The sequence below is a fragment of the Trachinotus anak genome, unplaced genomic scaffold (genome assembly GCF_046630095.1).
Source record: "Trachinotus anak isolate AG129_WGS33_773 ecotype Australia unplaced genomic scaffold, CSIRO_AGI_Tana_v1 ptg000011l, whole genome shotgun sequence".
Classification (NCBI taxonomy): domain Eukaryota; kingdom Metazoa; phylum Chordata; class Actinopteri; order Carangiformes; family Carangidae; genus Trachinotus; species Trachinotus anak.
Window position 1 is genome coordinate 29,301,836 of NW_027273862.1, and position 26,147 is coordinate 29,327,982.

The 26,147-nt window shown below is 42.7% G+C and overlaps 2 protein-coding genes and 1 long non-coding RNA gene across 4 annotated transcripts; 1 reads left to right on the forward strand and 2 right to left on the reverse strand.

Annotated features, from left to right (window-relative positions):
• Positions 1-617: 617 nt before the first annotated feature.
• On the reverse strand, positions 618-11,473 carry dapk2a (death-associated protein kinase 2a). The gene is made up of 8 exons (XM_071489712.1): positions 10,787-11,473; positions 8,142-8,363; positions 7,064-7,202; positions 5,135-5,264; positions 3,947-4,022; positions 3,687-3,839; positions 3,466-3,511; positions 618-2,079 (listed from the first exon to the last, which is right to left on the reverse strand). Exons 1-8 carry the CDS (start codon positions 10,846-10,848, stop codon positions 1,423-1,425), a joined length of 1,485 nt encoding a protein of 494 aa, XP_071345813.1. The 5' UTR covers positions 10,849-11,473; the 3' UTR covers positions 618-1,422.
• Positions 11,474-12,646: 1,173 nt separating this feature from the next.
• On the forward strand, positions 12,647-19,495 carry sh2d7 (SH2 domain containing 7). Its single transcript, XM_071489713.1, has 6 exons — positions 12,647-12,841; positions 14,446-14,535; positions 14,615-14,780; positions 16,463-16,711; positions 18,126-18,800; positions 18,886-19,495. The coding sequence occupies exons 1-6, from the start codon at positions 12,690-12,692 to the stop codon at positions 18,934-18,936; spliced, it is 1,383 nt and encodes a 460-aa protein (XP_071345814.1). The 5' UTR covers positions 12,647-12,689; the 3' UTR covers positions 18,937-19,495.
• LOC139628233 (uncharacterized) lies at positions 14,750-19,605 on the reverse strand. Of its 2 annotated transcripts, none has more exons than XR_011692724.1 (3): positions 19,494-19,605; positions 18,488-18,787; positions 14,750-14,897 (listed from the first exon to the last, which is right to left on the reverse strand). It is a non-coding gene; the product is annotated as an uncharacterized lncRNA (long non-coding RNA). The 2 variants fall into 2 exon arrangements; XR_011692723.1 differs by having other exon boundaries at positions 18,470-18,787.
• Positions 19,606-26,147: the final 6,542 nt, after the last annotated feature.

Consider the following 26,147-nt stretch of genomic DNA (forward strand, 5'->3'; position numbering starts at 1 on the left):
CATATGGTGTGGAAGGCGGCTCTGTGGGTGTTGATTTCAGGACGCGCTGCTTCCCCTCCTGGTCCAAAGCCTCGGTCGTGTCCCAGCTGGTCAGTCTCTGATCTGTTCCAGCAGATCCCTGCAGGCAGCCCCCCCACACCCAACGCCCTGTGGCTGACACACTGGTTAGCTCCATGATTCAGCAGCTGCCCTGGGTGCCTGCAAGTTAGCTTTTTTTTTTTTTTTGCAAGACTTTTAAATTGCATTTCAAGTGAATCAGGAGACCATCAGAGAATGAACTGTCATGTAGCTGATTCTGCAGGACTGGAACCAAAACAGACGTCTTCAACTGCACTGACGGCTTCTTAAATTCTGCCCCTCAAACAATTTGAGGACTAAATCCATTTCCCTTCCAGGAAAATCACTGACTTAGTGACTTTCACTCAACAAAACTGGACACTGAGCTGCTCCCCTGTTGATGCAAACATACACGTGCTGTTCGCCTGTGTAAACATCACATGAGGCTGCATCACTCTGGACTTGACTGGAACTCATGAGGAACCTACTTTTCAGTTTTTGAATGAATTGATTTTCATGAAAAAGAATGTGTTAGAGAAAAAAAAGACAATATCTCTGGCTCCACTGCATCAAGTTTAATCTTTGGTTTTCAACCGAGTCTCACTATATTGTGGACGTGACATGCTCAGTTGGATCGAGTGCAGTTTTCAGTGGTGACAAAACACATCATCATCCAGCTTACCTGACAACACCCACAGCACCAATAAATATGTCTCTAATGATTTTATATTAAACTATCAGACAAAATGCACACGTGAAACAGCTGATTTCTGTCTTCATCTCGGACACACAGCAAAACAAAGAAAATTATTATAAACATTATAAACATAGTTTTTTGTCCATATTATTATTTTCAGCATAATATTAAATATTTTTTTGCAAAAAGTAAGATAATACTTTATTTTCTGTTAAAGCCTGACACAGTCCTCCCTCCTGCACCTTCACAAGCCACTGAGTCACACTGAATGGTTTTTAAAGGTCCCATATTTTACACTTCTCCAGTGTTTTATTTGAAGTGTTGACGTCCGTCTGATCTGATTGGCTGACTGTTTTTGCTAAGTGATCAAATAAAAATATAGCAGATTTCAGGTAAACATTCAAATGGTGGGTCCAGGTGGGCGTGGCTTAGGGCATGGCCGAGTGTAGTGATGGCTTTGTTGTGACATCACAAAGTTCCAGAAGTCCTGACGGCTGGTTTTAAGGCTCAGTTTCTGAATACAGGCTGTGTGCATTTCTCTGTGGACTGAGGCTTTGATACTTTCACAGTATTAATATAGAACCTGGACCTGCTTTATAATCACAAACACATGGACATCTACCTTCATACAACATGGGGCCTTTAAAGAACTGTGCAGCACTAGAGATTTATCTCTGCTGTCCAGTTTCAGTAAAGTCTAAGTTGATTCCAGACAGTAGCTCTCCTCCACAGGAGCGGTTCAGCAGCTCTTTCAGGGCTTCATTCACGTCATTATTGAAGACGGTGGAGAAGCTGCAGTTGGGGTACCCTCCACCACCTCTCTCCATAGGAAATGAGCCCATCACCTCCTGCACCCATTTCAGCTCGTTGCTAAGCTCCAGGCGCAGTGCATCAAAGTGGTTCTGTCTCTCCTGGTAGCGGCTGCTGATGGCGCTGAGGCCGGAGCTGAAAGCCTGCATGTCGTCCTGCAGGCTCCTCTTCAAGGCCTCCACCTTACGGAACTCATAGCGGATTTGCGAGAGGTCGTGGCGCACGCCTTCGCTCTCCTCCTTGTACCAGGCCTCCTTTTCATTGTATATGGAGACCATGGCATCGATATCTTCCTGCAGAGAGTCGTGGGCTGCTGCCAGGCTAATGAACGAGCCCTCCATCTGGTCAATGTCCTCCACCACCTGGGCAAAGCGCTCAAAGTTTACATAGGTGTTGTTGGGTGGCATGCTTGAGTGGGACTTGATTGTGTACTCCCTCAGGCGCTTGGTCTTCAGCTGGCGCCGCTCCCGTTTCTTTGGCTCCTGGGTTTTATTTTCCTCCTTGTGCTCGTTGGACTGAAGGGTTTAAAGAGGAGTTGTTAGTTACTTTCAGCCACAGAAGCAGGAGTTGACAGTGACACAGACAGCTCATGAACTCACGATGATGCATCAGGTGGGCTTAACTACCTAATACCTTAGTGACAGGTTAAAATCAAACAAAAGGCAAACCAATAACAATGAAGATAAATGTGCAGGGAGAGAATAACAGTCCTCTCTGGTTCTCTGTCCTCCATGGCTCTGGAGGGATTCCTGCCGTTAGCTTCGTTAGCTCGACAATTTGTATCTGGTCTCGACAAGTTGAAACACTTCACGACAGTTCAGTGTTTTTTATCTGTTCCAAATAGAAAGATCCTTTTTTCCTTTGAATTGTTAGCAAATTTCTTGAAAATACAGAATCTGTTGTGATCCCACAAGACTTTTAGGGGTTTTATTGTATTCTGATTCCTGAACCTCTATAAACAAATTTAATCTAACTTTACCTACTGTCTAAAGCACAAGCTGCAGGCATGTCATTACTGCTACCTGTTGCCGATGGTACCACATGGAGGAAAACACTAGACAGGACACCAGCCGCTACACCTCCTCAAAGTGAACTCGGCTCTGCCGCCACTAACATTGTGTTTTAGGGGTTTAGTAAGAGCAGCTCATTCATCAGCACTGTTCTTTAAACAAACATGAAGTGAAACTCACACATTATAATTCATGAGATTATTATAATTTACTACACATCAGACATTTTGTGGTATTTCAGCCTAAACTCATCAGGCTGAAATCTGGAGAGCTGGATCTGTGATGTTGACTTGTACAGATGCTCAGGATTATTGAGGAACATGAATCATCTCTGTGGCATAAATCTGGCACCAGAACCAGGTTTACCTCAGGACTCTGTTTGGACTTGGCTCCAGTCACTGTTCACCACATCACTCTCTGCTGCTAAACAGCCTCCACACTGCAGGACACTGCTGCACCAAACATGGTGGTCGCTGTAAATGGACTGAACATCCATTTACACTGTAGCTTTGTTTTTATGAAACCATCCTGATAAATCACCAGAGTCAGAAATAATAAATATAATACATAGTTTTCTCTTCCTGAATCTTAAATGAAGATAATGAAGATTCAGTATTTATTATGTTTCTGTTGTTGTGAGGTCACTGTTTTCACATGTTGCAGGTTTGACTGTGGAGATGAGTCTAAATCTGGAAACTTCTGACTCCTTCTTTACTTCATTACTTTTTCTTATACCTTTTAAATCAGGGGAAGCATTAATGAAAAATTGAATTCATTTCTAATTCAGGCTGCGTCACCAGTGAGAGCAGAAACATCTGAGTGTCTCTCCGTACCGTCTGAGTACAATACTTATTTACACACCATGAATGTGAAATGAAGTTTTGATTTTACCTTGATCCAGGGGTGATTGAGAGCATCTTGAATTGTTAATCTTTTCCTGTGAGAGGAAAAAAAACCAAATACTTTTATTAAACTATTATAACAACAGAGTGGTTTGTGATCAAAGCACAGAGGTTAAACACACAGGACTTATAATGTTTCTGGGTTAACTGTACTGGCACAGGTCTGCCCTGAGGAAAATGCCGTCCGCTGTGTTACGCTTGAGCTCTTACTTCTTATCTTTCTCCAGCAACTGGCTGATGAATTTCTTGGCGAGCTCGCTGGTATGACAGAAGAACTCTTCATCAAACTCATAGTTTATGGCTGAAATGTTGCCCAGTGTGTCCTGTTTGGTTTCTCCCAGGAAAGGTGAGGCACCGCTCAGCCTGGAACAAAACGTTAACGGGAGAACATCAGTCTATCATCCTGCTTCACAGAAGCTGCTGTATAATGTGTAGTTTACTGTCTGTGAAGTTATTCGTGTTGCACTTGCAGGATGTAGGTGATGACCCCGATGCTCCACATGTCTGCTTCTAATCCCAGTGGCTCATAGTTGACAATCTCTGGTGCTTAAAAGGCAAAACAGGCAAAAAGCAGAACAGTTAACAGAATCAGATAAAGATTAAAAAATGAGCCACCTCCTGCTCCTCAGCTTATAAAACTCATATTGCCCACACAGTTGATGAGTGAAGCATGAAGTAGTTACACAGAGTCATGATTATTGTGCTAAAATGCAAAAAGGGGAATCATATTACATTTATATTTACTTATTGGCCGACGCTTTTATTTAAGCACCTTACAAATCAGGGACGTCAGTAAGCAGTGCAGTGGGAAACCTTGGTGCAAGTATCTATTCAATAAGTGTAAGGAGATAGAGTAAAAGAAGTGCATCATAGGTGCTAGTTAGACAAGTTAAGGTGTTAGGAGAGGAGGGGCTCTCTGAAGAGATGAGTCTTCTACAGATTCAGAGTCAGACAGTCTCAGTCCAGACTGTCTCCTGTGCCGCGATGGTGATGACAGACAACATTCCTTGGAGGAACACAGCGGCCGGGAAGGAACATCAGGTCGAATGATTGAGTTCAAGGAGACGGTGCAGACCCAGAAGTCGCTCTGAAGGCAGCATTAGTGACATGAATTTGGTTCAGGCGGCCATGAGGAGGTCAGCAGAGGTCAGCGGAGGTCAGCAGAGCGGCAGGTGTCCCTGTGGGCTGCTCAAATACCAGACACGCTGCTGTATTCTGGACCATCTGCTAGAGGAGCGCTGCAGTAGTCGAGGTGAGAGACAACCACGGTCTGGACCGAGGGCTGAGTGGCTAACTGAGACAGACACAACAAGGTCAGAGAACTGTAGATCAAACATGACACCCAGGTTCCTCACAACCTTGGTTGGATTGAGAGCTGAATATGTTGATATTGTGGTGGAGAGACGGACTGGCCAGGACGACAGAGAGTTCAGTCATAGAGTTTTTCTTCCAAACTCTCTTTTCAGATCCTGATGAAACTAAATATAGTTTTCACCTTTGACCCTTTCTCTTGCTCATGACTCACTCAACATCTTCTTTGGAGTTTTCCTTGTTTTGAGTTTTCAGGACGGGAGGAATTTATTCTTTTGATATTTTTGTAAATAGTTGTTCAAAAATGTAAAAAAAATAACAATAATAATAAAAGCAGCCCATCTTACCTACAAACTCCGGTGTCCCAAAGATGTTTTTGAACTCGACTCCAGCTTCAATTTTGTGAGCCAGACCAAAGTCAATGAGTTTGATCCTCGGCAGCGGGACGTTCTTGTCGAGGAGCATAATGTTTTCAGGCTGCAGAGAGAAGAAGAAACTTTATTGAGAAAATGTTTGATAACCACCTTCTTTAACAGAAATACAAATGACATGAACTATTCTACCGTTTCCCCCGTGATATTCATCTTACAGCAAAATAAAAAAACAATAAAAGATCCCTGTGATAAAAGCAGCTGCAGGAACGGCTGCTCACAGATAACTGCTCCACCTTGTGGCACAAATCTCCTTTGTGTATTTTTGGTATGTTCATGTATTTTGTTTTAAAGTAACGTGGAGGAGGAAGACAACGGTCAAAACAGCTGCAGGACGTGGACCTTTCTTCATTTCAGAGGAAAAATCTGACAAATTTATGAATGAATGGCAAAAATTAGAATAATATCTGATCAGGTTCGACACCTCATACTCTGAAGATTAGATTTGACATTCTAATTTGGCCTAATTTAGTTTAATAAAAAATATTCTTTATTAATCCAAACTATGATTTGTTTCCCTTTTGTTGTGGCTACAAGAGCCGGGTTCTAACAATATTCAATTATATATTTTATATATTTGACCAACAGTCACAATTCAGTTTATAATGATATCAAACAAAGAAATGCAGCAAATCATACAAATTTGATTGATTATTATTAAATAGCTGCCGATTAAGTGACTGATTATTTGACCAATTAATTAACTGATTAGTCAGTGGACTGATCAATTGACTGAATAACTGCTTCAGCTGAAAAGGTTTTGGTTGCATCCACGGCTCATTATAATTCTTTCTTATAAAATTCTCCACGTGTCTGCATTGTGCCAAAATAAAGGCAGGTTTCCATCCTACAAAATAAGATTCCATTAGCAAAGGTTTAAAGATTCTTTGAAACAGCAGCTGAGAAAAAACAATCTAACCACAAGGTTCATTTAGTAGCTATGCTGCAGCTTTTGATCATATCACATGATCTTCATCAACAGATCAAATGTTCCCATTTTCTGTCATGTAAATTCATCTTTTCAAGTTTTGCAAATGTGAAGAAAAAGGGCCCAAAAATCAGAGTGTTTTCCTTCCGACATAATCAAACACATGTCTTTGGAAAATGAGCAAATCATAATTAGTATTCTACCTCCTGTGGTGACCAGGGTTTGAGCCAACATGGATGGCAACATCTGCAATTACTTAACAACCAGCAGGTCTGATACAATATGACTGAAAGCCCCAGAAGTGCAACGAAATGGACCCTGTGATGAGACTTTATTGCCTCAGAAAGGTTCTGGTAGTTTTCATCCTCTGTTGTGTTGAAAAAGTTTTGTAAAACGTAAAAATCAACTTCACAAAGAGAAAATGAAAAATGAGCAGAACACACACTCCACCATGTTTTTCAGACAATAAAAAGCAGACACTGTCACAGGGTTGACAGCTGCTTGTCCACATACGATTCAGGTCTTAAGACTGACATCGGCAGCTTTTGTTTGTTGTTGTAGTTGGTTCATATATTTTTACATGTAAACTGTTGACAAATGTGCAGTTCAGAGGCAGAAAAACTAAATGTGATGTCTAATGGTTCTATTTCCTTTATAGTTTGATATTTAAATGTTCTGCTAATAAAAGTTTTACAGTGTTTTGGGGAAACGCTTTACAAACAATGCTGAATCATCCTGAGAGATAAACTCTGAGCATGAAACCAGCTTTTGTCGCTTTAACTAAATGTCACAGTGAAGCTGATGTTGCAGTGTGTCTCACCGTGACCTCTGACCTCTACAGCCCAGGCACGTGAACACGTGCATCAGCTTCACTACGTCCTGTTTTAGATAGAGTCTGTGGTAAAGACTGAACAAACCTTGAGATCAAAGTGGGCGATTTTTCTGGCGTGGAGGTAGTTGACCCCCTCGAGGATTTGCTTGATGAACTGAGTGGCCTCCTCCTCGCTCAGAGACTCCTTCTGCGCCAAGAAATCAAACAGCTCCCCTCCAGAGACCCTGGAACACAGACACTCATCATCCCACTGCATCAGTGCAGGGTCACACTGCAGCATTCACATCAGCGCCAAAAATGTGTGGTGATATAATTGCGGTGACAGGCAACCGTCTCCTCACGTGTGGGTCTTTGTCAGGGAGGACGTTTGACATGACACAGCGGGAGAAGTGTCATGATAAAATAAAATCAATTATGTCCGCTACAGTTTCATGGTCTGGTCTTGTTTATGCTGACTCACAGTGACGAGCAGCTGCTGTAACATCACTTTCTCTTATTTCTGACAGTCAGTCTTTCTTTTCCAGGGGTTTAATATAAGTATTGAGACTTCTGCCTCCAGAGTCCTCACAAACACTCTGAAACTCCTTTTACAGTTTCAGTTTTGGGCATTTTTTTGGCTTTACTTTGACAGACGCAGTAAAAGAGAGGCAGGAAAGCGAGAGAACCCTAACCCTAACATACAGCACAGGGCCTCTGGTCAGACTTGAACCCGGGCCCCTGTGGTTAGGAGCAGCCTTAAAGGTACGCACCCTGCCAGGTGAGCCACCGGGGCCCAAACCACCCACTGATCTGTTTAATGGTTAGTCTGCTGCAAAATCATCACATATTTACCAGCTGCTACAGCACACTGTGAGCCTGTGTGAGTCTGTGTGAGTCTGTGTGCGGAAAGAATTTTGTCACCTCAAAAGTGTCACAAGTGTGCAACACGTGGTCATGAAACTTCACAGGTGTGTAGATGTGTAGTGGGTAGGAAACAAATCTTTCCAGCAACACCTCTGTACAGCTCTTTACGGTACCACAACAGCTCAACTATCAGTTTACAGCAAACGCCAAAATATAGTAAATATACTGAAACAAAGTGAGATTCGTCTCTTGTCTGTGTGCTGGACACAGTCCTCCCGAGCGTCTGTGTTTCTGGGACACCTGATCCTCTGGTGACTTACAGCTCCAGGATCAGCACCACATCAGTGCGGTTCTCGTAGACGTCGTGCAGCGTGACGATGTTGGGGTGCTGGATCTGCTGCAGGATGTACACCTCCCGCTCTATCTCCTCCCGCCGCACTCCCCGGGAGCTGGCCATGCTCTGCCGCTTCTTGATGAACTTGGCAGCGAATTGCAGACCTGTGCTTTTCTCTCTGCATTGCTTTACAATGGCAAACTGCCCACTGAAAGAAAGAAAAGTCCTTGAGTTATGTCTGAAAAAGTAACTAAAGTGCTTCTATTAAAGCTCCATATTTTACTCTTCTGTGTTAAGTGTTGATCTCCATCAGAAGATATATTTGTGGTTTTAAGAACCAAAAACCATCTCAGTGCAGTTTTACATCTCCTCTCTCAGGCTTCTCTCTGGAGCTCTAGTAACAACAGGTCAGTCAGCCAATCATCAGATTCTGAGTGATCTGATAAAAATATAGCAGATTTCAGGTAAACACTGAGAGAAACCAAATCCTGCAAGGTTGGATGGTGGGTCCAGGTGGGCGGGGCTTGGGGCGTGGCTGAGAGCAGTGACTGCTTTGTTGTGACATCACAAAGTTGCAGAAGTCCTGACGGCTGGTTTTAAGGCTCAGTGTCTGAATACAGGCTGTGTGCATTTCTCTGTGGACTGAGGCTTTGATACTTTCACAGTATTAATATAGAACCTAGACCTGCTTTATAATCACAAACACATGGACATCTACCTTTATACTGGGTGGAGCTTTAACTACTGACAAACATAAAGATGTCGTGTAGATGAAGTGCTCTTGGTTATATTTAGAGACAGACTAATAAATAACCTCCGCTGATATTGGCTTATTGCAGATATGTGTATCGTATCTGCTTGTATCTGTTTGAGGTCATTTAAAAACAGTGTCTCATTACCTAGTTTGTCCACCAGAGAAGGCTGACAACTTCACTTTTCCACTGTAAAACACCCACTCAGTCCATATCTTGATGAAAATTCTCTAAAATTTTGCACATTTGCATGATAAATTTTGCATTAATTTGTAATAGTTTACAAACACATTTTCCAGCTGACCTGAATTTAGCCAAGCCTCAATAACAGGATGCTTTTGGGATCAAGTGTTTAACCCTCAGTGTTGAAGACAGTGTATTTTTCCTCTGACCCCACAGACAAATTGAGCTAAAGCGTGCTAAACTCCACAACATTAACATCCAACTACTGACGTCATGCAGAAAACAATATTGAGTAACACAGATTGGCCTGAAGGGGGCGCTTTAATCAGTTGTTCAACTCAGTAAACTTTGTGCGTTCCTGGTCCATTTTGATGGAAACTGAAAGCACATTTGTTGACTGACTCGGGCAAATAAGACTCAGATACACGAGTGTTTATTCATTTGTGTAGTTGCACTGCTCACTGAAACTCTGCGCCCCACAATAACCCCAGCTGCTCGTGATTAAAGTTTCACCACCACTTCTGTCTATTTATAGTGTTGCACACATGACCAGCTTGGCATGCACAGATACTCACACTTACACAACACAACCAAACACTTTGCTGGGTTTGATGTGGTCCAGTATTTAAAATTCAGACGTTATATATGCCAGTACAGCTGCATCTGTGTGTTTTTTCTCTGGCTGGATGGTTTGTAAGCTAACACTCCACTTCCTGCTCTGCAGCCTGAGAGCAGATATAACCACCGCTAAAGATAGAGGACTCCTTTAAAAAGCCGCCTGACAGGCACAACAGTTGTCTCCACCTGGCAACGCATGGCAATAAAACTAGGCCTAAAACACACTCCGCTCCACTCTTCTTTCTTTTTCCTCTGTTAAAATATTTCTGTGCAACCAGTGATTTATTGGAAAATTACTTTACATGTTGCACATGTCCCAGAAATCATCAGTCAGAGGAGAAGCTTTGTTTTAAAACTCAAAAGACATTTCTCAGATGCAGGGAGCGTTTGCAACATGCAGTTAATGATTCAGTGTCATTTTCATGTTGTTATAATAAGTGTTTGGTGCTGTGCAACCTCTCTTCCAGTACAAGTGACACCTTATTATAAAATCTATATCGAGCTCTACTACGAAAAAAGCCTTTTAAAATAGTTTTTACAAATGACTCTACACCTTGTTCTTGTTCTCGATGATCACAGTTTTCTCCTGTATATCAGCATCAAAGACACTGAGGAAATGTGGCAGTTATGTGAAGAAAAGCCACAACGCACTGTTCCCAAAGCTTCACTTCACATTTGCCTTTACAAATGTTTTCAAGTACTCTCTGGTATATGCTGTACTTCCTTAAGCAAAGCAAGATTAAAAATACAAGATAGATTCACATCAGTCATAACTTTCCATAACCAAATTCTTCATGACTAACTTCTTTAAATATATATATAAAAAAAATGTTTCCTTTCTCTCTTTTTTCCTGTCTTTGAGTGTCCTCGTGCTATTTTGTGATTCTTAAAACAATGATGATTAGTACAATAATTGACTAATCTATCTAATGCCAGGTTTTTCTGATGTTTCAGTACATTGTCAGATTTAAGTGTCCTCATTGTCACTACCAGTCCTTTGGACATTTTGACAGTAAACGTCCCGGCAGTGCTGCTGAGATCCTGCAGCTCATGAGAGGAGACACATGCGGCTCTGTACCTTCCCAGCTCTGCACCGATGTCATAGAAATGCTCCACCCTGAGCCGTCTGACCGGGTCCATGGCTGCGGTCCCGCCGCCTCTGCAACAACACACCTGTCACTCGGTCGTTTCCACAGGTAGAGACGTGATGATGAGGGTCGAAGAGTCGCTGCGGCCGCTCATGGTGCCCCGGGCCCGGCCACAGCGAACACACGCCCCGGTGAACACACCTGGAACAGCTCCTGACGGCGCCCCCCCCCCGGGTCCCGCTCGGTCCGGGGGGGTCCGTGTCCCCGCTGCGCGCTGTGTCACGGTGCGGAGCGCCGTTCAGAACCTCATTCAGAAAACTGCTCATTTAATGTGGCATTGCTTCATCAGTAGACACGTGAAATTAGCGGGTTTTTGGACATTTAACCTGATGCCGAATCAAAGTATCACAGTTTACTGAGAGAGCAGAGCGAGACATGAGAACCGAAGTTCCTCACTTGTTCAGTCGAACATGATCCACGCTTATTTTAAAAAAGACGATTTTCAGGTGAGTTGATTTGATGCCGAATTGAAATCGAAAACGTTGCAACTCTGACGACGACCTCAGAAGTGTTGAATCGGCTGAATGTGTTTTTATATAAGTGAGTAAATGTTAACTTTGCAAAATTATCCATGAGCTTTGGCTTCAGCGTGTTTCAGGAGCCGGTGCGCGCGCACTGTCTCCTGCTCGTGCACGTTCAGCGCGCTCCCGCTGTCACGTGTGAAAATAGTTTTTAAATTATTTATTATTTATATTTTTATTATTATATTTATTATAATAGTGGCGATTCATTTAAAGATGTATTGTCTTCATTTATTTCAATAGACCTGATGTATTTTTATTTATGATTCACTCCCTGAAAAGGTGTTTTTTTCTTGTTGTATTGAGAAAGTATAAATTATGAAGAAAAAAAACAGAAACCTCACAGTTTTATTTTGATTGTTTGTTTTACACTCCCACCCCTCCCTTCATCCCTTTGATGAAAACTTCAGTCCTTTTCTCACCACCTTATCCTGCTTGTCCGGTTCAAAGCACTAAATCATTTTACATCTTCAGGATTTGAAAAGGCTGAACATTCAACAATCAAACCACAACTAAGATTATGCTTCATTATGCATCACTGGGTCATCCAGTCACATAAAGTGCCCCTGAGCACAGACAGCGATTTGCTTCTCTCTGTAGACAGTTTGAGTCTCTTTGTTGTTGGTTTGTCTCTTTTTAGTTGTCTCAAGTCTCTTTGTTCTCTTTGACTTTCCAACAATAAATATGATAATGAAGACACTTAAAACACAGGCTCTGGTCTGGGCCCAGTCGTACCCAGCCAATACAATTTCTCCATATATTGCACTAATCTTCAATTTATTGGTGGCAGCAATAGTCTGCTGGAGGTTGCATTGCTAGTTAACTAATGGTTTGGTATTTTACTTTGTCCAATACTTCGCTTTATGACCAAACTACCTACAAAATGAATCTTGCTCCAGACGTCTGAATTGTTGCCCACATGTTAACCTTGTTGCTCACATCAGATTTTTGTCCCTGCTTCCTACTTCATCTCCTCTTTTTCACCTGGTCAAGTACATGAATGGTTTTGTGCATCAAATCAAATTAAAAGCAAACAAAACGAAGAATTTGCCGTTTCCACTGTGACCAAGCTATTAAAGTTCAATCTGGGACAAGGAACACAGATAGTAAAATGAGGCTGGCAGCGCGATGAGAGGTAGAAGAGTCACCGGTAGATAAACTGAAACAATACCACTATTCAGATGAGAGAGGCGCCGGCAGAACTAGTCAAATGAGGCACCTGGTTTTCCTTCTGAGCGTTAAACGCCATCAGAGCAGAGAGACGCACCACAGTGCGACCACTTCTCCGTCAGCTCCTGACTAACGAGTGAGGATGGAGAAGAAGCTCAGTGTTGACCTGCAGATGGAGGCAGCGGAGGGAGGCCTGAAGGAGCTGGTGCTGAGGTGGTTCACGGAGACGCAGGCAGGGCTCATCCTGCACAACGGAAACTTCCCCGACTGGTTCCAAGGCTTCACTGCGAGAAAGTAAGCAACACAGAAAAGAGAAGAGTCCTTCTCCGGGATCTGTGGTGGAGGAGAGAGGTGGATTTTTTTTACTCTAGGAAGTTAAAGACTCTTCGACACTATGGCACATACACGCTGCATTTGTTTTGGCCTTGTGGGTTTTAGTAGGTTGTGTATTTTATTTGAATTTGGCCTTATTTGAATATATTTCAGTGGCATACTGTCATTAACATAATGTTTTTCCAGTGTATTTTTATGTTAGTTACAGGACTTTAGCTGAGGTCATGTTACTTATACTTATCATTATGTCCATTTTACGCCTCTTTATAATTCTACTCCACTTTTTTACTCCACTACTGTACATGCACTAATGTGTGAGCAGCAGTTTACTGTTGCAGTTTGTCAAGTGAAGCTCAATGGAAATATCTCTGGGTAATTTAATCTGTAACTAGGGACTCGGGATCCAGCTAAAACATCCGCCCCAGGAGCACCATGATAGCTCAGTAGTTACTACATTATTACCTGAGAACCCAGCACCCACAGGTCAGACCACACCCGTCTCTGAACTCGCCCTTCATTTTAATGTCAGCTACTCCCCTGTACAGCTCTGTGACTGTATCTCACACGGTTGTGATGCTATCTTGGTGACAAGATCTGTCCCAGACACACAGACATGTAAACACCTGACGAGTCCTCAGAACCACGCCTGCAGCTCCTGACACAGCAGGTGACTCCGGCTCGGGTTCCTCAGGTTTTGTGCTCCTCACTTTGTTTCAGCAGCCTCAGGTGGGGGCTTCACATGGTGCATATTTCACATGCTTCCAGACCCAGATTACTGCTGGGCAAACAAACATATTTATGAAACAATATTAGTATTTCTCTAAGTTACAGTGTTTAGAGTTAGAAATAAAAGTAGAAATTAAAAACAAAATATATAAAACGTAGTTCAACACTTAAACATAAAAAATACAAATAACTAAAAGAAAAGTGTGTTTGGTGAAGGGGATGTTGGAGGACTTTGACTCAGCCCTGGTTAGTTAAATATTTCAAATACATACAAACCCTAACATTTAATGAGTAAAGGGAGACTTTGTCATTTTTGTGGGACGGAGGCCGATGTGGCCACAAATGGAACTTCAGATAACTGCACGTTGAATTGTGTGTTTGCTTCCTGTTTTTCTTTTGTGATGAAACCAATTAAATGTTTGTCTGTGACAAACTAAACTGTAGAGACGTAGAGAAGCGAGACGGAGTCAGAGAACTGACTCAGTGACGTCCGGTACTCAACAATATCCACCTGCATCTGCTGTAGTGAGTAAAGCTGCGCCAGCAAAAACCCTGAGTGTTATAATAGAGTTAAGATGAGTTTTATTGCTTATGAATGAACTTTTTCATTTGTAGAAGATACTTGACTTGATTCCTATTATAAAAGCTGTGTTTGCACACAGTAAAATCAATGTGTTTGACAGGATCAATAACTCTGGACGTAATGGGAGTGGATAGTGTCAGCTGACCTGTGTCTTCAGATATGAATTGGACAGAGGTTTCCTGGGAGAGAGGTTGTTTTTTCTAAATCTCATTTGCCTGCAAGTCTGTGAAATTGGTTGTGTCTCTCTCTGCCTCAGGGAAGCTGAAGACCTGCTGCGAGACAAAGCTCTGGGCTGTTTTCTCATTCGCCTCAGTGATAAAGCCATTGGCTACATCCTGTCCTACAAGTGAGGAAAACCAAGTCTGCTGAACATTACTAAAGTGTTCCCTTACTGTCTTTCTGATCCGTGCGTTTTCCTCCAAAAGGGGCCAGGACAGGTGCCGCCATTTTGTCATCACCCAGGATCAAGACGGGCAGTTTACGATATCAGGAGACTGTCAGACCTATCACAGTGTCACGGAGCTGATCGAGCACTACAAGGTCAGCCCCATCCAGCCCTTTGGAGAATACCTGACCTCCAGCTGTTATGAGGTGAGGAGGGTCCCGTCAGCCACACAAGGCTGGATTAACTCCTGTTATGTGCACTGATCCATCAGCTCAACGCCTTTATCGCCATTGCACAGCAGCACGATGAAATTATGTGTTCCCCTAGTAACACATACACACAACAACAGACAAAATACATAAAAACAACAGACAATATAACCAATAAAACCAATAGGCATGCAGTGATAAATAAACATGGCAATAATAATAAATACAGGTGCAGTATAAATAAGGGAATAAAAGCAGGGGTCTTGGATTGCACACGCCGGCACATGTGCACGTACACAGTGGAAACTATTACACAGCTGATGAGTTTGTTCATTTAATGGCGCTCAGGTGGAAACTGTTAAGGAGCCTGGAAGTGCAAGATTTCATGGACCTATATCGTCTTCCGGAGATCAGCAGTGTGAAGAGGGAATGCCCTGAGTGGGGAGAGTCCTTGATGATGTTTGTGGCCCTAATATCAAAAAATAAATCAATAACAATAAAGCAATATCAGGCAGAGTCATGGATTATGATAAAGTGGCCTGTTCTGCATCGTTTTGTGGTTTGTAGTAGTTTTGTGTCACTTTATGGTCATTTTATGTCTGTGACAAGAAATATTTACATTCACTTCACACAGAGGCTCAGGCTCAGGGGCCCCTCAGACCCCTCGGGCCTCTGGGCCTGTGCCCGGGAGGGTTGGAGCATAAAGTTATAGGTTTTATTAAGATGCAGCAACTGTAATAGATGGTCCCTGCTAGCAGCAGGACTCCAGGGCAGTGTCGGTGGGTTGGTCTGAGCCGTCTACACCATCTCAACATATGTTCAGTGGTTTATCATGAAATGTGGTAAAGACAGTCGTGGTTCCCAGAGGATGAATTCCTGACCCTCTCACTTGTCTTCTAGTGTCACCAGAGGGTTGAAGTTTTCAATTACACAGTAAAAAATCTCCACATCTATAAGATGGATTGGCAGAATATTTACATTCGTGGTGCCCAGAGGATGCGTCCTGATGACTGTGAGGATCCTCTGACTTTTCATCTGGAGTCATCATCAAGTCAGAACCTGAGTTTGTCCGACACTTTGGTTTATGTCCAAATAGCTACAAAACTTTTTGTACTTTTGTACTTTTTTTTTGACAACAAATGAGCAACTGTGAGTTTGCTGACAGCCTAAACAAAGATGCTGAACATGGAAAAACATTATACCTCCGACCCCTATACATCTACATGTTAACACTGTCTCTGTGTGCGTGTTAGCCTGCTGACATTTGCATTGAGTTCAATGTGCTGTTGTGTCCATGCACAGCCGTTAGCATGTAGCTGCCACTGAGACTTAAGATGATGCTGTAAAAAGATTTTTAATCACTTCTTCCTTTTGCATGTGAGACTCTTTACTGCTGGACGTCAGGCAAGAGGCAGCGTGGCAGTTTTTAGGTTGAATCAGCAGTGTGTGACAGCAACAGCACAGCAACAACAACAACAACAACAACACACTGTTTGGCAGGTTGATGCATGACAACTAACATGTGCCTCTAATTCTTAACAGCCATACTTGCTACACCACTGGTTCAATTTGACTGGTGCCTGCGTTTAAATGCATGATTTACGTGTCTCATTTTTTTCCTTGTTGAAGGCCTGTAAAGAGCCGTAAAGGGTTTTAATAGCACTTCTTGCTATTTTCAGGAAAACACAGGTGAACTGTATGACGTGGTGAATTACAACAGCCGGGGGAAAGGGAAGCCGGGGGTCAGTGTCCAAGCTCTGCGGAAACTGTGGGACCAGAAAAAGGATCATCAGAGCGACCCTGACAGGAATCACAGGATCCAGCTGCAAAACGAGGCGTCTACCGTGCAGCCACCTGCACTGCCCCCGAAATCTAAGAGCAGGAAGCTGACGGGAACGGTTTCTGTAGACGCAATGTCCCTCTCACAGGTACAACAGGAAGGAGAACGGACTGATTGTGTCTCGGCACATGTGGTGTTTGTTAGATGATGGTGCTGCATGTGAAGATCATCCAAACCTAATGTTCAATTAGGTTTGAAACAGCTTCGTCATGACCTCGTTCCAAACTGTTAAACACATTTTTAAGTTAAATTAAGTTCATTACTCTGTTAAATGGAGCTTTTTCAGCTCCATAAACACCAGAGAGGCGTTTATACAGCCGTTACCTGTCTAGCTGCAAATGTAAATTCACAAAATGTCCCTCTACATAGAAAACTTCCCTTGTGCATTGACATGACACAGATGAACCAGTTAGTTCACCTTGTAACACAGTGATTATTTTTAGAACGGCTTCATTTGCATCAACATTAAACACTGAATCCTGACCAGCTTTTACTGAAGCAGGTCAAGCTGGTTTCAATTGAGTCTGAATGAACCTGTTTTAAAATTCAGGACAAGCTCTTCAGTAAAATTGACACCTGTGATCGGCTTGGAGTGGTGACATCACTACGAGCTGGTGTGTAGAGTGTGTTTACCTGACTACACACACAACCTGTATCACTTTCAGTCGTGCACAGAGGGATCTGGGTGGATTTTGCTTGCGGTCGGAATTTTTTGGTTAATTATTATTCAGTGATTCAGTGATATACTGCTTTACCAACATATTGACTTTAATTATACATTGGATATTGGATTATGACCAAATACATGCAAAGCTAATGACAATCCCATCAGCCTCAGCTGTGCTTAGTGGTATTACGAAATTGACATACACAATTGCTAAACTAAGAATTAGCATTGAGAGCATGTTAGCATGCTGGCAGTAGGTGTGTTTCCATTAACCTGGGTAATGCAAATTTAAAAACAGGTAATGGAAAAAAAAATCTCAAATGCATATGTGTGTAATCTCTCATGAGGTCGTTTTTCAGACAATTTGACAAAAGAATATTTTGCAAAATTGAAATGGAAACACTTTCTTTGCATTCAAGTCGTGGCGCCTGCTGTATCAGGCCCCGGGGAGCCAGTTCCACCTGCCTGAAATCTGTCGTCAAGTTTATTTTGAATGATTCCACGAGAGGAGAAAACCCAGCTTTAACTTAATTTAGTGGCAACACAGACAGTTTGCAATTGTGTTTTCTCAACTTTTCTAAAAAAGAAAAAAAATATTGCTCCTATTTTGCACAAAACTGCAATGGAAACTCAGATAGCGTCAATTAACTGCAAGCCTCAGCCTCACAGAGCTTCGAGCATGGCTGTGCACTTTCAGTCTTATTGAACTGCTCTGTCTAAGGGCAGTGACACCAGGGCTCCACCTGCTGAGGAGCTCCACAGCAGCTACACATGGACCTGGTAGTGAGACAGTTTGTCATCCATATTCTCACTGTGTTGTTCTCACGTCTTTCAGGCTGTACCTCCAGTACCAAAGAGAAGCCTTCCTCTGGGCTTCTCCCTGAGCGGATCTTTGCCTGAGACGACAACACATCCAAGTGAAACTCAGACGAACAGACCAGAGAGACTGCGAGGAAACACAACCCCAGTGCTGATGGCAGACAAAGACTTGTTTAACACCACTGACCAAAGCTATCCTGGGGATCTTTGTCCGCCAGGCAGCACATACTCTGAGCTGACACATGTTGAGAGCAGGAGCAAATCTCTACCACAACTGGACAACAACATGGAGGAGGAGGAGGAGTACTCTAATCAGATCAGTGGTCCCTCATTCACTACGTCACCATCTTATTCACCCACCGCACTGAAGAAGGTCACCTGTCACACCTACTCCCTCCACGACCCCAGGGCTCAGAGGCCCAGCACCTCCAGGCCAGAGCAGCCCAGCGATGATCTGGAGATGTTGAGGTCCAACCCCTTGTACCAGGCCTCTGTGGGGCCTGGAGGGAGTTCAGCTCTGCAGGGAGACGGCACGTACGCTGAGGTCCCCCAGAGTCCAACACCTGCTGGTCTACCTGATGACACCTATGAGCAGATCCCCGGGGAGGCCTTCGCCCCTGTGCAAGGCAACACTTATGAGTCTCTGGATGACATGAAGACTAAGAAGTCCAAATCCACCTGGGGGAAAAATGTAAGTCAGAAACAATGAGCAGAGGTGTTGCTGTTGAGAGCAGAAAATATCTAATATAATGACTTCTCTTGTTTTGTGTTTGCAGAATATGAACTGGAAGAAATTCCTTCCTGATTACAAGAAGAAACAAATGTGACAAAAAGGACTCAGCATGTGGAACGGATTGTTTGATATGAAATAAAATGAGTATTTCAAATGTGTCAAACTATTATAATAGTATTTTATTAAGTAGTAAAGTGTAGAATTCAGATGTCTAAACACTGCAAACATTTCACCCTGTATAAATCCAGCAGTAGTCGTCATTTTAGTATATTCAGGTCATTTTTCTGACATGTTTTTCCTTTTATTATTATTATTGTTATTATTATTGTTAATATTATTATTAGTAGTAGTACTAGTAGTAGCAGTAGTAGTAGTGGTGGTGGTGGTAGTATTTTAGTATTTCTAGCAGTGGTGACATTAAAGGTGGTACAGTATTTAGTGATCTGTGTATTTTTTCACTGAAACTTTTCAAACATCTTTAAATTCAGAAAAATTTACTTTTTAATAACTTTAGTACAAAAACAAAAGTGAAGCATCAGACATGGCTCGTTTCATTATTCATCATAAATACATATTTCTACATTTTGATTTGGTTTTATTTATTTATGGATCTACAAAATATACCAATCCAACGGACATGTTCATACTTACATATTTCCATGTTGTCATGTCTTCTCACAAAATCTCTCTCTGCTGCGAGGAAGTTTGTTTTTCTACTCCAACATATTTCAGGGCGACAGCAGAACCATGGTGTGTGTTTCTGTAGCTTCTGGCATTAATCATGTGAATAAATTACTCCATTACAACTCATAAATATACTGAAGTATAAGTATTAACATCTGAATGTACTTGAAATATGAAATGTAAAGGTGCTATATTATATTATTGGATTGTTATTGCTCATACATTACTGTTTAAGCAGCATAATAAGATTTTACGGCAGCTGGATGAGGCTGAGTTGGTTTTAAATAGTTTATATACTGTTGGGAAGTTCTGTCTATAACAATTTATTTTAAAATGAAAACTGGAGGCAACACGGGGACATCATGGCGGCTGCTGCTGTTATAAAGGTCCACAGGAGGTATGACGTGAATCCAGAGCTTCAGAGGTGTAATGTGACTGGACTGTCCAAAGCCAGGATGACACAAGTCCTCCTGCTGCGTGTGAAGCGTGAAGACGGTGACCTCTCTGCAGGGGGCGGTCTCTCTGCTCCTGAGAGGTCGTTCTGTTCTGGAGCCCTGCTTCCTTTTTCCAAAAGTCTCCTCATCCTGTTCTGCTCGCATCCTCTTCAGCACGAGGATGTTCTCCCTCCCTCTGCGTGAGATGCTCTAACCTTTTTCCAAAAAATAAAAATAAAAATACATTTTGTGTCTCTTTGTGCCTTTTTGTGGCCATTTGTGTGTTTCTGTGGTTACTTAGTGTGTTTTTTTGTGTGTTTCTATTTTGGTCCTTTTGAGTTTCTTTATGGTTGTTTTGTGCGTCTTTGTGGCCAGTGCAGGTCAATTTTGTCTCTCTGTGGTTGTTTTTTGTCCAGTTGGTTGTTTTGTGTCTCACTGGTTGTTTTTTGTCTCACTGGTCGTTTTGTGTCTCACTGGTTGTTTTTTGTCTCACTGGTCGTTTTGTGTCTCTCACTGGTTGTTTTGTGTCTCTCTGTGGTTGTTTTGTGTCTCTCTGTGGTTGTTTTGTGTCTCTCTGTGGTTGTTTTGTGTCCCTCTGTGGTTGTTTTTTGTCTCACTGGTCGTTTTGTGTCTCACTGGTTGTTTTGTGTCTCACTGGTTGTTTTGTGTCTCTCTGTGGTTGTTTTGTGTCTCACTGGTTGTTTTGTGTCTCTCTGTGGTTGTTTTTTGTCTCACTGGTCGTTTTGTGTCTCACTGGTTGTTTTGTGTCTCACTGGTTGTTTTGTGTCTCTCTGTGGTCGTTTTGTGTCTCACTGGTTGTTTTGTGTCTCTCTGTGGTTGTTTTGTGTCTCACTGGTTGTTTTGTGTCTCTCTGTGGTTGTTTTGTGTCTCTCTGTGGTTGTTTTGTGTCTCACTGGTTGTTTTGTGTCTCACTGGTCGTTTTGTGTCTCTCTGTGGTTGTTTTTTGTCTCACTGGTCGTTTTGTGTCTCTCTGTGGTTGTTTTGTGTCTCACTGGTTGTTTTGTGTCTCTCTGTGGTTGTTTTGTGTCTCACTGGTTGTTTTGTGTCTCTCTGTGGTGGTTTTGTGTCTCACTGGTGGTTTTGTGTCTCTCTGTGGTTGTTTTGTGTCTCTCTGTGGTGGTTTTGTGTCTCACTGGTCGTTTTGTGTCTCACTGGTTGTTTTTTGTCTCTCTGTGGTTGTTTTGTGTCTCACTGGTGGTTTTGTGTCTCTCTGTGGTTGTTTTGTGTCTCATTGGTTGTTTTGTGTCTCACTGTGGTTGTTTTGTGTCTCTCTGTGGTCGTTTTGTGTCTCTCTGTGGTCGTTTTGTGTCTCACTGGTCGTTTTGTGTCTCACTGGTCGTTTTGTGTCTCTCTGTGGTCGTTTTGTGTCTCACTGGTTGTTTTGTGTCTCACTGGTTGTTTTGTGTCTCTCTGTGGTTGTTTTGTGTCTCACTGGTCGTTTTGTGTCTCACTGGTCGTTTTGTGTCTCACTGTGGTTATTTTGTGTCTCTCTGTGGTTGTTTTGTGTCTCTCTGTGGTTGTTTTGTGTCTCACTGGTTGTTTTGTGTCTCACTGGTCGTTTTGTGTCTCTCTGTGGTTGTTTTTTGTCTCACTGGTCGTTTTGTGTCTCTCTGTGGTTGTTTTGTGTCTCATTGGTCGTTTTGTGTCTCTCTGTGGTTGTTTTGTGTCTCACTGGTTGTTTTGTGTCTCACTGGTTGTTTTGTGTCTCACTGGTTGTTTTGTGTCTCTCTGTGGTTGTTTTGTGTCTCACTGGTTGTTTTGTGTCTCACTGGTTGTTTTGTGTCTCACTGGTCGTTTTGTGTCTCACTGGTCGTTTTGTGTCTCACTGTGGTTATTTTGTGTCTCTCTGTGGTTGTTTTGTGTCTCTCTGTGGTTGTTTTGTGTCTCACTGGTTGTTTTGTGTCTCACTGGTCGTTTTGTGTCTCTCTGTGGTTGTTTTTTGTCTCACTGGTCGTTTTGTGTCTCTCTGTGGTTGTTTTGTGTCTCACTGGTCGTTTTGTGTCTCTCTGTGGTTGTTTTGTGTCTCACTGGTTGTTTTGTGTCTCACTGGTTGTTTTGTGTCTCTCTGTGGTTGTTTTGTGTCTCACTGGTTGTTTTGTGTCTCTCTGTGGTTGTTTTGTGTCTCTCTGTGGTTGTTTTGTGTCTCACTGGTCGTTTTGTGTCTCACTGGTTGTTTTGTGTCTCACTGGTTGTTTTGTGTCTCTCTGTGGTTGTTTTGTGTCTCACTGGTTGTTTTGTGTCTCACTGGTCGTTTTGTGTCTCTCTGTGGTTGTTTTTTGTCTCACTGGTTGTTTTGTGTCCCTCTGTGGTTGTTTTTTGTCTCACTGGTCGTTTTGTGTCTCTCTGTGGTTGTTTTGTGTCTCATTGGTCGTTTTGTGTCTCTCTGTGGTTGTTTTGTGTCTCACTGGTTGTTTTGTGTCTCTCTGTGGTTGTTTTGTGTCCCTCTGTGGTTGTTTTTTGTCTCACTGGTCGTTTTGTGTCTCACTGGTTGTTTTGTGTCTCACTGGTTGTTTTGTGTCTCACTGGTTGTTTTGTGTCTCTCTGTGGTTGTTTTGTGTCTCACTGGTGGTTTTGTGTCTCACTGGTGGTTTTGTGTCTCTCTGTGGTTGTTTTGTGTCTCTCAGTGGTGGTTTTGTGTCTCACTGGTTGTTTTGTGTCTCACTGGTTGTTTTGTGTCTCACTGGTTGTTTTGTGTCTCTCTGTGGTTGTTTTGTGTCTCACTGGTTGTTTTGTGTCTCACTGGTTGTTTTGTGTCTCTCTGTGGTTGTTTTGTGTCTCATTGGTTGTTTTGTGTCTCACTGTGGTTGTTTTGTGTCTCACTGGTCGTTTTGTGTCTCACTGTGGTTGTTTTGTGTCTCTCTGTGGTCGTTTTGTGTCTCTCTGTGGTCGTTTTGTGTCTCACTGGTCGTTTTGTGTCTCACTGGTTGTTTTGTGTCTCTCTGTGGTGGTTTTGTGTCTCACTGGTTGTTTTGTGTCTCACTGGTCGTTTTGTGTCTCATTGGTTGTTTTGTGTCTCACTGGTCGTTTTGTGTCTCACTGGTCGTTTTGTGTCTCTCTGTGGTTGTTTTGTGTCTCACTGGTCGTTTTGTGTCTCACTGGTTGTTTTGTGTCTCATTGGTTGTTTTGTGTCTCTCTGTGGTTGTTTTGTGTCTCACTGGTTGTTTTGTGTCTCTCTGTGGTTGTTTTTTGTCTCACTGGTTGTTTTGTGTCTCTCACTGGTTGTTTTGTGTCTGTGGTTGTTTTGTGTCTCACTGGTTGTTTTGTGTCTCTCTGTGGTTGTTTTGTGTCTCACTGGTCGTTTTGTGTCTCACTGGTTGTTTTGTGTCTCATTGGTTGTTTTGTGTCTCTCTGTGGTTGTTTTGTGTCTCACTGGTGGTTTTGTGTCTCTCTGTGGTTGTTTTGTGTCTCACTGGTGGTTTTGTGTCTCACTGGTCGTTTTGTGTCTCACTGGTTGTTTTGTGTCTCATTGGTTGTTTTGTGTCTCACTGGTTGTTTTGTGTCTCACTGGTTGTTTTGTGTCTCACTGTGGTTGTTTTGTGTCTCACAGGTGGTTTTGTGTCTCACTGGTTGTTTTGTGTCTCACTGGTTGTTTTGTGTCTCACTGTGGTTGTTTTGTGTCTCACTGGTGGTTTTGTGTCTCACTGGTTGTTTTGTGTCTCACTGGTTGTTTTGTGTCTCTCTGGTTGTTTTTTGTCTCACTGGTTGTTTTGTGTCTCACTGGTTGTTTTGTGTCTCTCTGTGGTTGTTTTGTGTCTCACTGGTTGTTTTTTGTCTCACTGGTTGTTTTGTGTCTCTCTGTGGTTGTTTTGTGTCTCTCTGTGGTTGTTTTTTGTCTCACTGGTCGTTTTGTGTCTCTCTGTGGTTGTTTTGTGTCTCATTGGTCGTTTTGTGTCTCTCTGTGGTTGTTTTGTGTCTCTCTGTGGTTGTTTTGTGTCCCTCTGTGGTTGTTTTTTGTCTCACTGGTCGTTTTGTGTCTCACTGGTTGTTTTGTGTCTCACTGGTTGTTTTGTGTCTCTCTGTGGTTGTTTTGTGTCTCACTGGTGGTTTTGTGTCTCACTGGTGGTTTTGTGTCTCACTGGTTGTTTTGTGTCTCTCTGTGGTTGTTTTGTGTCTCACTGGTTGTTTTGTGTCTCACTGGTTGTTTTGTGTCTCTCTGTGGTTGTTTTGTGTCTCTCTGTGGTTGTTTTGTGTCTCACTGGTTGTTTTGTGTCTCTCTGTGGTGGTTTTGTGTCTCACTGGTGGTTTTGTGTCTCTCTGTGGTTGTTTTGTGTCTCTCTGTGGTGGTTTTGTGTCTCACTGGTCGTTTTGTGTCTCACTGGTTGTTTTTTGTCTCTCTGTGGTTGTTTTGTGTCTCACTGGTGGTTTTGTGTCTCTCTGTGGTTGTTTTGTGTCTCATTGGTTGTTTTGTGTCTCACTGTGGTTGTTTTGTGTCTCTCTGTGGTCGTTTTTTGTCTCACTGGTCGTTTTGTGTCTCACTGGTTGTTTTGTGTCTCACTGGTTGTTTTGTGTCTCTCTGTGGTTGTTTTGTGTCTCACTGGTCGTTTTGTGTCTCACTGGTCGTTTTGTGTCTCACTGTGGTTATTTTGTGTCTCTCTGTGGTTGTTTTGTGTCTCACTGTGGTTGTTTTGTGTCTCACTGGTTGTTTTGTGTCTCACTGGTCGTTTTGTGTCTCTCTGTGGTTGTTTTTTGTCTCACTGGTCGTTTTGTGTCTCTCTGTGGTTGTTTTGTGTCTCATTGGTCGTTTTGTGTCTCTCTGTGGTTGTTTTGTGTCTCACTGGTTGTTTTGTGTCTCACTGGTTGTTTTGTGTCTCACTGGTTGTTTTGTGTCTCTCTGTGGTTGTTTTGTGTCTCACTGGTTGTTTTGTGTCTCACTGGTTGTTTTGTGTCTCTCTGTGGTTGTTTTGTGTCTCTCTGTGGTTGTTTTGTGTCTCACTGGTTGTTTTGTGTCTCACTGGTCGTTTTGTGTCTCTCTGTGGTTGTTTTGTGTCTCACTGGTCGTTTTGTGTCTCACTGGTCGTTTTGTGTCTCTCTGTGGTTGTTTTTTGTCTCACTGGTTGTTTTGTGTCCCTCTTTGGTTGGTTTTTGTCTCACTGGTCGTTTTGTGTCTCACTGGTTGTTTTGTGTCTCTCTGGTTGTTTTTTGTCTCTCTGTGGTTGTTTTTTGTCTCACTGGTCGTTTTGTGTCTCTCTGGTCGTTTTGTGTCTCTCTGTGGTTGTTTTGTGTCTCACTGGTCGTTTTGTGTCTCACTGGTTGTTTTGTGTCTCTCTGTGGTTGTTTTGTGTCTCACTGGTGGTTTTGTGTCTCACTGGTGGTTTTGTGTCTCTCTGTGGTTGTTTTGTGTCTCTCTGTGGTTGTTTTGTGTCTCTCTGTGGTTGTTTTGTGTCTCACTGGTTGTTTTGTGTCTCTCTGTGGTTGTTTTGTGTCTCACTGGTTGTTTTGTGTCTCTCTGTGGTTGTTTTGTGTCTCACTGGTTGTTTTGTGTCTCTCTGTGGTGGTTTTGTGTCTCACTGGTGGTTTTGTGTCTCTCTGTGGTTGTTTTGTGTCTCACTGGTCGTTTTGTGTCTCTCTGTGGTGGTTTTGTGTCTCACTGGTGGTTTTGTGTCTCTCTGTGGTTGTTTTGTGTCTCATTGGTTGTTTTGTGTCTCACTGTGGTTGTTTTGTGTCTCACTGGTCGTTTTGTGTCTCACTGTGGTTGTTTTGTGTCTCTCTGTGGTCGTTTTGTGTCTCACTGGTCGTTTTGTGTCTCACTGGTTGTTTTGTGTCTCACTGGTCGTTTTGTGTCTCATTGGTTGTTTTGTGTCTCTCTGTGGTTGTTTTGTGTCTCTCTGGTCGTTTTGTGTCTCTCTGTGGTTGTTTTGTCTCTCTCTGGTTGTTTTGTGTCTCACTGGTGGTTTTGTGTCTCTCTGTGGTTGTTTTGTGTCTCACTGGTTGTTTTTTGTCTCACTGGTTGTTTTGTGTCTCTCTGTGGTTGTTTTGTGTCTCACTGGTTGTTTTGTGTCTCACTGGTTGTTTTGTGTCTCTCTGGTTGTTTTGTGTCTCACTGGTTGTTTTGTGTCTCACTGGTTGTTTTGTGTCTCTCTGGTTGTTTTGTGTCTCTCTGTGGTTGTTTTGTGTCTCACTGGTTGTTTTGTGTCTCACTGGTTGTTTTGTGTCTCTCTGTGGTTGT

Coding starts and splice junctions, on each gene's coding strand:
- dapk2a (XM_071489712.1), bottom strand. CDS start 10,848: ATGGACCCGGTCAGACGGCTCAGGGTGGAGCATTTCTATGACATCGGT. Junction 3,512..3,686: donor TTGCTGGAGAAAGATAAGAA/GTAAGAGCTCAA, acceptor TTCCTCTCACAG/GAAAAGATTAACAATTCAAG. Junction 2,080..3,465: donor TCAATCACCCCTGGATCAAG/GTAAAATCAAAA, acceptor TAAACCCTTCAG/TCCAACGAGCACAAGGAGGA.
- sh2d7 (XM_071489713.1), top strand. CDS start 12,690: ATGGAGAAGAAGCTCAGTGTTGACCTGCAGATGGAGGCAGCGGAGGGA. Junction 14,536..14,614: donor GGCTACATCCTGTCCTACAA/GTGAGGAAAACC, acceptor TTCCTCCAAAAG/GGGCCAGGACAGGTGCCGCC. Junction 16,712..18,125: donor ACGCAATGTCCCTCTCACAG/GTACAACAGGAA, acceptor CACGTCTTTCAG/GCTGTACCTCCAGTACCAAA.